At 45.8% G+C, this 13,672-nt stretch overlaps 1 protein-coding gene across 1 annotated transcript; it reads right to left on the reverse strand.

The window, feature by feature from the left end:
• Positions 1-9,142: 9,142 nt before the first annotated feature.
• On the reverse strand, positions 9,143-13,299 carry PGLYRP1 (peptidoglycan recognition protein 1). Its single transcript, XM_029571245.1, has 5 exons — positions 13,286-13,299; positions 12,938-13,040; positions 11,496-11,697; positions 10,464-10,582; positions 9,143-9,466 (listed from the first exon to the last, which is right to left on the reverse strand). The coding sequence occupies exons 2-5, from the start codon at positions 12,987-12,989 to the stop codon at positions 9,288-9,290; spliced, it is 552 nt and encodes a 183-aa protein (XP_029427105.1). The 5' UTR covers positions 12,990-13,040; positions 13,286-13,299; the 3' UTR covers positions 9,143-9,287.
• Positions 13,300-13,672: the final 373 nt, after the last annotated feature.

The following is a 13,672-nucleotide window of genomic DNA, read 5'->3' on the forward strand; positions in this document are numbered from 1 at the left end:
TTTTTTTTTTTATGTACTTTGTTTTTTGACTGTGAGTCCAGATGCTGTTCCCTTTGACTGTAGTGTTTGTATGATAGGCACAGCACTACATCTGCTGCCCCGCCATGTGATAGACACAGCACACGCAGTAGCAGTACAGACTTTCCTTACCTACACCCCCACTGATATTCCTCCCCATTTTCTGGGAGTGAGTACAATATGTCTAAGAAAGAGAATCCTTTTTTTCATGCTAAACACCTTCTTTTGGAAATTGCAAATTAAGGGTCCCCTTGTGCCAGGTTTGAGGGATGCGTAGACAATTTTTGGATTTCTGGCCTGCCTTTCCAAATAATGGAATAATTTTTAGAATTAAGGTAGGATAAGGGTCTATCCTAAAGAACTTAAAATCTAAGTAGCTCCTAAGGCAACTGAAATGTTGTTGTATTGTCGGAGACATGAGTGTGGGCTCTTGATGCATCTCCCAGGGAAAGGTGATGTCCTGTTGGACCTTGAATAGGCCATAAAAAAACACCTTAACTGGATCTGCACTCAGAGCATAAAGGAGCAATGTGGTGGTTCTAAATAATTAAAAACTATATTGAATAAAGGAAAAGTTTCCAGCACAGGCAAGTTCACTGTTTAAATGTATTTATATGTTGGAAAGACAGAATTCTGTACAGGCAGAGGAACTAAGGGTCACAAAATGAAACTTCAGGGAGGACGACTCAGAACCAACTTCAGGAACTATTTCTTCACAGAGAAGGTGGTGGATGCCTGGAATGCACTGCCGGAGATGGAGGTGAAGACAAAAGCGGTGAATGATTTCAAAGGGCCATGGGCTAAACACGGTGGATCCCTAAAGGCTAGAAGATGGAAATGAAGAAAAGAGTGCATGGGGGTGTAACTTGTTGGTGCGGCAGTAACTACCCTTAACCAATAAGCTTACATACATACATACTGTTAATGCAACTCCATCAGTCATCAGTGCTCTGTGCTTCAATGGCACAGGAAAAGGGGCATAGGATTCAGACAGCAAGCAACTAGGGCCAAGACTTTTACAGTCTGGGGCAACTAGCATGAGGGTAACTTGCTACCCTTAACCAGTAAGCCTCCATAATGTTAAAGCAACTCCATCATTGCTCTTACTTCAATGGCAAGGGGTAATAGGGAATTGGATTAACACAGTAACCAACGAGGGCCCTGACCTTTATGGTTTGGGAAACTGATAAGCAGGGGGTAACCTGCAGGGCAGATACTACCATAAGCTTGCTGAGCAGACTGGATGGACCATTTGGTTCTTTTCTGCTGTCATATCTGTTTCTATGATTTTGGAAGTCTGAGAATTTACATGGCAGCCTTTTCAGGCATTGAGCCAGGGTGACACGGCCATGGGGGAGGGCTTGTTGTTCTCTGGCAGAAGACTTAGTCCAGGATTTGATGATGTAGTGTGCATCCTGGGCATTCTGTTTCCATTTCATTTCCCCTCTGTATTTCAGGAGAGAAATCAAAATGCCTTTGGTCCTGTGCACTCTTTTGTGGTTATCAAACCACGGTGAGTCTGTTCTCCCCCCCCCCCCCCCCCCCCCCCCCCCCCCTTAGCAGGCTCTATGTATCTCATGAAGAGGGGTCATGTTCCCAGTTAGAGAGAGATGGAAAATGTGCATGAGACTTTGAAGGTGAACGTCGCAAGCCAGCAGAGATTTCTCTTAGCTCCAGCCAGCTGATTCTGCCTCTTAGCATGTAACGTTTGGATTAGAACACTTTCAGGCAACAATGCAAAGTATTTTTGTGCTGCATCACTTTCTTGGACCTCAGCCAGCGGTAAATGCAAGTTTTCAATCTGTACCTAATGTAAAGATATATCATATTGCTGTTGCTTCACTAAGCTCTTAACTTCTTCATTCTTGTTAATCAAAGTCTTAATTACTTCATTATTTGCTTGACCTGATGGGTCACCAAAGCAGGTTTATTTAAAATGCTTTGTAACTCATTGTGAGAAGCTGTAGATGTCAATCCTGGTTTTCCAGGTAACAAAGAGTGAATCAAAACAGAGCTAATCCCAAATAGCATTTTTAGAATCAATTCTAAACAAATCAGGTGAATAATATCTCTTTAACACCAAAATAATTTAATTAGAACACTTCTCACTTTAACATTAGCAACTGTATTTAGACAGGTTTATGGCTGTGCGGTGTACAGCTTTACTTTCATTTCAAACAACTCAGGAAGAAATTCACCCCTGAGATTCTCAAGTCAAATTGTCAAAAGGCAAAAATTACAGCTTCTAATCTCAAAGTAGCTAGTAATTCAGAACAACTTGTTATGTTACAGTAACATGGAAGGTACCATAGTGCACTGCCTATATCCAGCATAGATAAACTTTTAAAATCAATGCTTCATTCACCTGTCATTTGGATGGGGATGCATCAGAACAATTAACACCCGAGGTATAATCAGTGCTGATTAACCCTTTAGATGCAAGGATAGAAATGTTGTGTCCGTCGGTCGCAGACGACTGCAGTGCCTTACCTCTTTTTCTCCCCTTTCTCTCTCTCTGGGCAAGATGGCTGCCTCCGGTGCTGAGGGCCTCGCCGTTTCCAAACCAGTATGGGCAAACACCATCCGCCATGCTCACTCCTGTGGTCTTCTAGGATCTCCTACGCTCAAATACACGTCACGGCGGGAACCTCGGGAGCAGCCCCACCGCATGACGTCAGTACCTTCGGGTATATCTAGCCTCCGCCTCCGTTACCACCTTGAGTTAGCAGAGACTTCGCTTTGCTACTCTGCCTGCTGTAAGCTGTACGCTTAGACGTCGCTTTCACTCTAAGGGCCTCGCTCCAGTAAGAAGCTCTAGACACCCGCTCCTGGGGGGGGGGTCTCGCTTCCACCTTCCCTTTGGGGTTCCTGACTAAGACAACTGCTCCTCGGGGGTCTTTCTCTTTTATTCTACTTTCAGGATATTGGACCGTTGGGTACACTCTCTCCTCGAGGGCCTATCCACCTTCATATCCTGCACCACGCCTTCATTCTGTGAGTACCTCTACGATCCGGCGCTCCAACTCCACCCACCAGCTGCAGCGTTACCCGCAGTGCGGGCTCCCGCCTATCGTCAACATCTGGGTGAGACTATACTTCTGAGCCTGTTGAACGTACTGGCAACTCATGGATCAGTGCCTTACCTTCCTGCTTTCACCATCTATCTACAGCCGTACAATAAAGACTCTATCCATACTGTGTCTGCTATCTGTGTCAGCCTATCACAGTGGTTCCTCACAGGGCTCCTCCCTGTGGGTGGAGTCATCTCCATTGTGACTAATGGTCCACAATGCCACAAACACAACAAGAAAAACTCCAAATGTTCATTACTGTAGCTAGTGTCAGTGGCTTTTATACCAACAAATTGTCACTTGTTACCTTAACAAGAACTTATGCTTGCTTAACAGACCTTCAGTTCTGTGAATGATCTTAATATCTGTTGATAATCTCTAATTATGTAGAAATATCAGGTATGGATACCTGCTACAGTAGGTTACTAGATTTAACCAATAATCTTATGATACAAATTCATTAGTTCTAAGGGAGCAGTTTCTTATACTTTTATTGTAATTGGTTTTATTGTAGCAGAATAAGTAGACCAGGTTTAATATGGTACAAATATTTATTTTCTTTTGGTTTTAGTTTTTTTACAGTTTCACAGTGCATGTCACTGTAATGAAAGATAAAACAGAACTTGTGTTATGGCTGAGTAATTATGTAATGCCAAATTAACCGGTTCAGTAGCAGTCCACTGATCTGTCTCAACAGCACTGCATGAAATCCAGCAAAACTCTGTATGGTAGAGGGTAGGTAGAACCCAGAGGTCTCAGAGATGTCTGAGATAAGACAGATGTGAGATAAGACAGCAGCAAGGGTAAAGATGTTCCTAGCTTTAATTCTTTCAAGGGAGAGTAGGCCAGGCTCCCACTTCGCGGAGTGGACTGCTGCATTATGAAACTCAGTCTTACATGCAGGTCTGATGCCCTGCAGCCATCAGTGTTCTGGAAGCAAAGCTCTCCAAGCCAAGCTTCAGGGTAATTCCTTGGGGAAAAACCATAGTCTTATATAATTTAGAGTCCTTATTTCAGTGCATAACCTCATTGCATATTTGGTTCCATAGGATCCAATGTTGATCTTGATTGGATGTTAACCAGCTTTTATTGACACAGGATTGGTGGAATGCAAATGATGTCAGCTGAGTGCAGATGCTAATGAATATTCCCATAAAGTACAGAAAAATGCCCATTCATAGCAGGACTCGGGCCGGGGTACAGAGTTTTCACCAAGGATGTGTTCACAGTTCTTGTCCAAGGTTCTCATCTCCTATGGTAAGGTGCTCTAACATATCGGATATGGAAGAACAACTGCAGTTTCTTTTCTTCTGTGTGACTCACATTCTCATATGAAGTTGCTAACATCCTCTCCATCTTTGTGTTGTTTAGCCTGCACTTTGTTTTAGTCTGTGTGCATAGCAGCAGGCTTTAGTTCACTTATGCACATCCTTGTTTAGGGTCACTACTGTTTACCCTACCGTTTCCAGATTAAGGGTGGAAAGCGCAGCTGCAGCCCAGGGATTAGGGAGCCATTGACTGCCGAGGCTCAGGCCATGCAGGCAGTGAAGCAGCTCGCTTGGACTCTGTGGGCATGGGAAATCTCTGACTACCTGGAGAAATGCTGCAGGGGATAGGGAGGCAGGAATGATCCCAGGAGCAGAGATGTACCTAGGCAGAACAGGAGGTGATTGAAGCCTAGGAGGAGGGAACATCACAAGCAGAGAGATCAGCTTTACCTGCTGAGAAAAGATGAGGGTTGCAGGAGGGGTGAGCTGTGCCATCTTGATGCACTGGAAACTGGCTCCGAGGCTGTCGGACCTGCTTGCTGTTCGGGTCACATTTATAGATGATTATGTACTGGTTAGTTAGGTATGAGTAGGCCCCAACCCAGAAAGACTTACTCACACAGTTTTGAGTATTATTTTCCAGAACGCCTTCTGGTGCACCATGTCTTTCACTATTAACTTTATTAACGTTGCCGCTAATCTAGCTTAACACTGCACATGCTGAACTACTGAAAATTATATTCCACCTCACCAGTATATGGGTCGTGCTACCTGGACTGTATGCAGTGAGAAGCCATCTTTTCATCTCTCTTCCTCCAAGTTTCCAGGGCTATCACAGACTGTGAGAGTTTCCCATATTTAAATACACTTGCAAGGGATGGTGGGGTGCCTCTTTGGTGTAGATTCCTTTTAGGAAGCAAGGGTCCACACCACCACCACCTAAGCACTGAAACCCTGAGTCACAGTGGGCGGGAGCTCCTGGTTCCTACAGGGGTAGTTTACAATACCTGAGCCTATTGATACGCAGACCTGGGACATTTTTGAGTTATGGTCAGCCTGAGATTGCTAGTGATTAGTAGGAAGACAGAGCTAGAAAGGAATAATACATAGCAGCCTGCTTTCACACATCCACACCCCCCCCCCCCCCCCCCCCTGTCTGAGAGTTCCTAGTCATGGTAATAGAGAGAAGAAGGAGCAGTCAGAAGAGACAGAGACCTAGCAACAATGACATCAAATCACATTTTATTTATATCCTGCTTTTCAAAAAGTTTAAAGTGGGGAACAATAAATAGATGATTCAAATACACCAACTAAAAATAAGCTATCATAAAAAAAATCACAAAAACAGAATAAAATAAATGTGGACGCTGTAATGCAGCAGCGAAGGAGCAACATGAAGCCGGTTCCCTGCTCTTAGCCTCGTTAGCAGGGAAGTATAAAAGAGATGACTGCACTCCGCACCTAGTGGAAAGGAAGTGAAATAGTGTATTTCAGAGAAGAGATGACTGATGATGCTTGAGCCGGGAGGAAACGGGAATCGGTGCAGCGCTGCTCGAGGGGATGTCCAGCAGGGATGCAGATCTGGGAAAGGGCAGCAAACTCCAGTGGATGGCCGGGCACCATGCTACAGGCGGGGCTTGGGAAGCTGTTAGGGTTCACTCGTAGGGGCACAAATTAAATGTATCTTTAGTTTTTCTTGGAACCTGGGGAGCGAGGCTCAGCACAACAGCCCGCGCTCTCCCAGAAACAGCCCTGACCGTGACTGGTGCGCCAGAAGACTTTCACTTTTATTTGCGGAAAGCATACGAACAATTCAGAAGTGAGGACATTTCCAGCTCGGGACTCACAAGAGAGTAGGATTGAGTAGTACGGAACACAAAATGACATACAGCAGCCCAGGTGCAGACCTCCCGAGCTCTCGGACGTGTTTCTGGCACCTGAAATTTATACAAACTGAATAGGGTGAAACAGGTGGCCTCCCAGCTCAGCAGCTGAGCAGTTCTCATCAGCTCCCTGAACCTGAATTTTATTTCTGTGGTCTTTCTCACAAACTCCCCCTTTTTTTTTTTTCCTCTACTCGCTACAGGACACAGAGCAGATGACAAGATTTAAAGGCACAGCATTCTTTTAAACCATACCCCCCCTCCCCAAATTATGTTTTCTGCAAAAGAAAAACTATGCCTTTTAAGTAATATTTGCCTGTGCAACTTGGGGTTTCTCTGTTTAAAGGTCATCGCTTCCAAATTTGTAGAGAAGGTGATGCAGATGGTGAAGTGGACCTGTGCAGACACAGTTGGAGTGAAGACAGTACAAAATTAGTTTTCCGGACCGGGCACGAAGGGCTCACCGCATCTCCCTTCCATAAGCTTCCAGTTAGTGATAAATAAATATTATAGTTTATGTTAAATTGTCATCTAGTTATTGTCATCTAGTTAAATTGTCATCTAGTATTACCAGTTAAACTATAATATTTATTTATCACTATGTTAAATTGTCATCTAGTTATATTGTTCCATATGTTCTACAGTTCTATGTAAAGCTCCGCTCTCTGTTGGGCAGTTCATTGTTTTATGTAAACCGGAGTGATTTGTAGTCCCTACAAGAACTTCGGTATATAAAAATTAAAAATAAATAAATAAATAAGCTCTGGAGCCCTGCCGCCCCTTAGTGCTGGCTAAAATAAAATGTAGTAGACACCACTTTCAAACTTCAACTTGTGACTTAGTTTCTGGCTGGAAAACCCAGAAATCATGTACGTTGATGTGCATAGGGTACAAAGTCTCAATACTGAATACGTCAGAATTCATGGATCTCAACAGTCAGAATCGCTCTTTGTGTTAGGGGCAACGGCGGATTCCCGATGAAGACCGGCCCGGGGATTCGCCGCCCAGGCCGGCCCAGGAGATACCACATGGTCTGCCGAGCGCAGCTCTGTCACGCCTGCGCTCGGCAGACCACGTAACTAGCATGACCGGCCCACCGGGGGATGCCCGATCCCCCGATAGGCCAATCCGCCCCTGGTTAGGGGTGAAAAGTGTATCCTTGGGGTTTAGCCGGGGAACAATTCCAGTGTGTGTAAGGGCAAGGACGGCCCCAGGAGGCGTGTGCCAGGATGCGAGCTGTGCCTTTAAATCTTGTCATCTGCTCTATGTCCTGTGTAGAGCTCAGTAGAGGAAACAAAAGGGGGGGTTTGTGAGAGCACAGAAATAAAATTCTGGTTCAGGGAGCCGATGAGAACTGCTGAGCTGGGAGGCCTTCACCAGAGTGATTCTGAGCCAGTGGCTTTGTATGGGGGGAAGTGGTATAAAAGTGCGTTTCCTGTGTAGAAGTGCCGGTCAGTGAGGAAGGAGCTTGAATGACTGGGCAGCTGGAGGGCCCAGGCCACAGGGCAGCGAGTGGTTTGACAGCTGGAGCTCCCTCCCAGGAGTACTGTGAGAGGTACAAGGGGGTGCCTGTGTGCTTCCAACAACCCTTAGGAGGGTGGAATATTTGGAGTGATGGAGGTGAAAGGAGAGATGAGTTGTGGGTTACAAAAAAATCCATGTGAAAGCTCCCATCAGGTTGCATGAGAGACAGGTGATTTGGCAGAAGTTGTGTTGCAGTCTGGAGAAAGAGAAGACATTTGAGTTTGAGAGCTGAACGTGGGGACTGTGGTGGCGGGGGAGGGGAGCTGAATGGACCTAGGGGAAGAGGTACTGTCTGGTTATTTCATGACGGAGCTCGGGACTGGCATGTGCCCAAAGAGAGGGGAGTGCAGTGCCCTGGCGCTGCTCCCCAGCTGAGAGGACGGGCGTGTGAGTATTCTGTTTTGTAACTGCTGTGAATGAAAAGAGAAACTTCTAGGAGCCCTCTAGGATCCAAGAAGGGAGAGGCTTTGTGATGAGACTTTCAGGTGAAATAAGGGTGCGAACCTGCCCCCCGAGGAGAGTTAATAGAGAGAAATGGTGTGCAGATTTTTCTGGGGGCCCCAACAACCTGGGAGAGTAAAGAATAAGGGCCCGGTACTGAAAGCGCATTCAGCGCTCGCTAGCCGGTTAAATAGGACTTGTCCGGCTACCTAGCAGTCTGCTGAAGTACAGCGGCCACTGATTTTAGCTGATCAGTTTGTGGGTGGCTCTGGGCGACGCTGCTTAAACAGCGATATTCGCTCTTATCCAGTTAAGTTAATCGGATAAGTTAGACCAGCCGTCATCCAGCTAAGCAGCAAGATAGATGCAGATACTCAGCGGCAGAGTCATGCCACTAAATACCCCTTGTAACTCAGCGCTGAGTTTTGGCCTCTGAGAGTACAGACTGGGAAAGAGAGATTTTGCAAGGACTTTTGAGTATTGGCTACAATGACCAGTATTTGGATACGAATACAGACCTGTGAAACAGAACTGTGATAGTGGGAACTTGTTTTTCCTGGACTGAGTTAATTGGTGCAGAGAAACGGACTGAAATCTGTTTTCTTGTTGAAGGTTAATATTCCTAATATTGAGCTGTTTTGAACTGTTAATAAGTGATTGTGCTATTTTGAAGCCTGGGTTTGTTTTTTACTTTTACTTCAATAAACAATTTATTTCTGGAACACAAAGATTGTGTGGAAAAGTTGTTTTTTAAGCGTCTTCTGCTCAGTTTGGCCCTGCAGAAAATCTGCCCCCCAGCCTATACCCTGAGAGACAGTGTCGTTTCTCCCCCCCGCAGAGTTGACCCAATGCTCCCCATTGTATCGGTCATTAACAACCTGAGCTGCATCTGCTGCATCCTTTGTACAATAAAGGAAAAGTTACCACCACAGGCAAGTTCATTGTTTAAATGTCTCTATGTATTACATTTAAGAGTGGCTAAAGACAGGATTATAAACAGGGAGAGGAGGATTCTAAGAATTTGCATGGCAGTCAGGTCGTGAGACCGGGTGACATGGCTGCCGGCGAGGGCCAGTGGTGGCTCAGGGAGCAAACCTGGGCCAGGATTTGATGATGTTGTAGAGTGTATTTCCTGGGCAGTCTGTGGCCGTGACATTGCGGTGTCCCTTCAGAGTATAGGCAGAGCGCACGGTTCCCCGGGAGACGGCACAGCTGATCAGGCTCTTGACGGCATTCTGGGCGGCAGTGGTGGGGGCGCTGCCTGGAAGATAGAAAAGTAGACATGAGCCCTCTGAGAGGAGGGACCCTACAGGACCTAGGAGGGACAGCAGCTACTGGCAAAGCTTACGGCTGTTGTGACCCTTTGTAGCTGTTCCCCAGCCTCTTTATTCTGTGTTTATACTCTGTGCATGATCGGTAGGTAGAAACGCATGGTGGTGATCCATGTTGAGCAGAACAGGAGGTCGTCGTTCATAGGAGGCTGGCAGCGTTAGACCCTGGAGTATTGCAAGGAAGCATTTCTTCACAAAGAGGGTGGTAGGGTCATGGAACAACCTCCCAGCAAAGGTGGGATAAAAATGATAATAGAATCTTAAGAGGATTCTCAGCAGTGGTGCAGGAATGAGGGGGTAAAGCTGGAGATCAACCGGGGTCTGTGCTATAACAGCAGACAGGCAGGGAGGCTGGATGGGCCCGGAGGTCTCTATTGGTCAATCAGACTGATTCCAGTAGAGAAGAGGAGGTAACCTAAAGAGTGTGAATTAACCTGATCACACAGTGCCTGAGACTAATGGTACTCAGCCCCTGCTCACTTGCCCAATTTACATATTCAATATATGCATATAGCTATAGATGTATTTTTAGATGGGTTTTCTTTTCAGTTTTCAAGGAAAATGGAGTCTCTCTCTCTCTTCTTGCTTGTCCTCTGCCTTATTGAACTTTGCGAGTACTCTGCCTACAGCAAGCATCAGTGATCAGAGGCTCCTTCCTGCCTGTACTCCTTGTGCCACAAGGAAGAGTGCTACCTATCCTTGCCAAAACACAGAATGACCTTTGGCATGCTCTTCCTCCCAGTATGGTACAGGTTTCCCTCCCACCAACTTGCAACTGTGTCATGCCAGAAAGCCAGTGAGGAAGCTCCTCCTGTTTATAATCGGCCTCCGCTGGGGGCACTTGCTGGATATCCTGCTCTATGCACAGGGAGGAACAGTAGGCACTGAAGGCAGACTTTGGTTGGGCTCACTTAGTGCAGCACTTACTGGTGAAGGAGCCAATGAAACTGATCCCGATGGAGTTGGAATTGTAGTTGGGAGCATGGGCTCCTACCGAGGACCAGCCACGGCCTTCAAAGATGGAACCATCTCCACCAACCAGGAAGCTGCAAAAAGAGACAAGAGGACATGAGTATTATTGAAAGATTTTTCATTGGGGTTAAATGATGTGCCCATTACCTTCCCAACCTTCTTGGCTCCTTGCTCACGTTACATTGGCTAACACTGCTTCTCCCTGGAGCTCCCCACTTGTCCAGCTAAATTCTAGCCAGATAAATAGTTATTCTCACCACTGCTGAGAATCCTCTAAAAGGAGTCAGTACAAAAGGGATACCCTACCATCCCCTGCAATACCTTCTCTTAACAATGTATTTAATTGAGACTGGTAGGAGGGATAGAGATGCAAAGATGATTACTCTCTGCATACAGCCAGGTGGGACACACCATATACTTCTGATGTGGAGTATAATGTTCCGTAGTTCAGCATGTGCAGTGCTCAGCTAGACGAGAGGCGTCAATAACATTGAGAGTGAAAGTCATGGGGCATGAGAAGACGTTCTGGAAATTTAGCCAGATAAGTGGCTGAATATACCAGTTCTGCTATTTACACGGATAACTTTGAAGTAGCTTTTGAATATCGACTTCTTTTATCTCCCTGTGCCTCAGGTCTAATTCTGGTTCTGCCGCTCAGTCTCAATGGGTCCTTGGGGCAAGACCCTTTACCTGTCTGTGCCTCTGGGGTTTAATCTGCCATTGATATTTTTTGGCCTAGCTCTAGATTTCATGTGCTTCGCCCTACCTTGCTCAGAGTCTTTCCCGTTAGCACCCCAGTTTTATCCAGAACTAGAGGTCCATTTTTCCAGGACAGATATTTCTATGCTTCGCATGGAAATCATAACTACAAGCTAATAATGGGGATAAGCCTGGGACTGGCTGAGACAACATGGAGCCATCTAGTTTCTCTAGTGCCCATCCCTCTGTTCCTTCAGTGGCTCAGTAGATTTACAGGATGCTCCTTACTTGTAGCCAATGTCGCACCAGCCATTGCTGTTCATGTGATAGTTCTGGATGCTTTTCATTTGGGTGGTGCAGCTGGACACAGAGCTGCAAGCGGAGCCTTCCGTGTGATGGATGATGATGTAAGGCAGCTGTGTCCCCAGAGCGGTGCGGCAGGTCGGGTTACGGCCTCCCCACTGGGACTTGGAGATGATAGTGGGGCAACCTGCCAGGGGAGAAAGAGGTGGGTTAGATTGGGAGGGATGATGGGGAGTATCAGGTTCTATGCTGCTGGATGTGCACTCAGAGTCAATCATTTTAACCATTCGGTTCTTATGGGGACTGTATTACAGAGCCCTTCACCCCTAAGTCACCTGCTCAAACCCAGCTTAGCTCAGGTCGGGAGCGACCTATAAATGTGTCCTGCGTGAAATGAGTTGATGGTTTCAATCCAGTTCCAGGGACAGTAGTAGAAATTCACATCACAGCTTCCCTCAGAGTCGTCCTGTGAATTCTGCTGCACACCTGATCTCTGACTGGTGGCGAGAAGGACTGTAATCTCCTTTCTGTGCCACTCGCCATGCAGGAAATGAAACCAGACAAGGGAGATGCTCGCCATTAGGGTAGTAAACTGTGAGCCAGGGAAGTTCCTGAAACTCAGTTCTAGTACTCAGCTACCGACTCTCTGTGATCTTCAGCAAGTCCCTTTGTCTCCCTCAATTTACGGGACTGTAAATGGGGAATTGTAATAATATTGTCCCTTCTATTCTCCCCCTTTGGAAGCCTCGCCTCATTCCTGTGCTTAATCTACGTCCTGTCTGCATGCATCTATCATGTACTAAATCTATCTTGGAAAGGGCAAAATAAATGAATATAAATAAATAAAACAGTTGATTGATTAGGATGCACCAAACTAGAAATTGTTATTTGTAACCTACAAATGCACATTAAAGTTAAATTCTTTCCGTCTACTATGCTCCCTACAAACAAACTTAATGTACACACATATTTTATTGAAGTGAATTGTTACCGCACTATGATGGCACATGATTAATTGTAATCTATACCACTTACTTTATTCATTATCGTGCCTTGCTGTAAACCGTTGTGATGGTTATCTAACTTAACGACGGTATAGAAGAGCTTTTAAATAAATAAATTTAAATAAATAAATACATAATGAACTCTGGAGAGGATCTGAACTGACAGCACATGATTACAGCCTGATTAGGCAGCGGTTCTTCTTTAAGGAGCGTCACTCTCAAAGCAGCTATCCTGATACTCTCTTCTGCATGAGTACAGTGCTCTGACGGACGGAAGTTCCTGGGATGGAAGTTCACTTGCAGGATTGTGACCTGCAGACTGGGGCAGTATCATTTCAGAAGCTGAAAATGGAATCCATGTGTCTGTCTCTCCATTCCTAGGGGTCCTCTCATCACTCCCTATATGGTACCAGTGGTACTGACCCAGAGTGAGGGTGCAGACAGCTGAGAGCAGCACTATCAAGTGTATCATCATCGTCAGATTGAGCTTAAAAGTTGCCTTGGGAGAGAATGGCAGAGAGAAGTCCTGAGGAAGGAAAGATAAGATTTTATGTTAGCATGAAGAAACCAAGAGCTAGGGGCTGACGCTGCATCTACAGTGAAGCCAGCTCTCCTCTCCCCTTCTCTGCTCCCCAACCTGTGCCTGACCTGAAAAGGTTTCAGTAAAAAGCAGCGAGCCCAGGTAGGCAAAATAGGCAATAAACCTTCAGAGAAAGCAGTGGAGCCCCAAAGAGAAACAGACTTCAGAGACAGGATAATGCTGGCAGTCACCTGAAGGTGTCCTCTCGGGGATTCCTGTGAAGAATAACTGCAGAGAAAACGGGCCTCTTTATATACATTACCTTGAACCACTGTAATGGAAAAATAAACAAATTGGTCACTAATTATTGGTGGCAGCCCAGGTCCTTGATGTGTGTGAAAGTATACGGTAATCAGTACATAGTGTTTCATGTGATAAAATAAGGTGCCCTGCAAATCAGAAAGAGGAACAGGAGAGGAGGAGGAGAGCAGAAACCATGCAGTAAGGATCTGGTGGGATAGGATTACCGTGCTCCCGAAGTTTCAGAGAAAAAGAAAGAGGTTCCAAGTTCCCCTAAACATTATAAACATTAGATAAACACAGAGGGTCCTGAACGGGAGGCGAGCAAGAGTTAAAGC

This window comes from Rhinatrema bivittatum, chromosome 11, assembly GCF_901001135.1.
Source record: "Rhinatrema bivittatum chromosome 11, aRhiBiv1.1, whole genome shotgun sequence".
Taxonomy (NCBI): Eukaryota; Metazoa; Chordata; class Amphibia; order Gymnophiona; family Rhinatrematidae; genus Rhinatrema; species Rhinatrema bivittatum.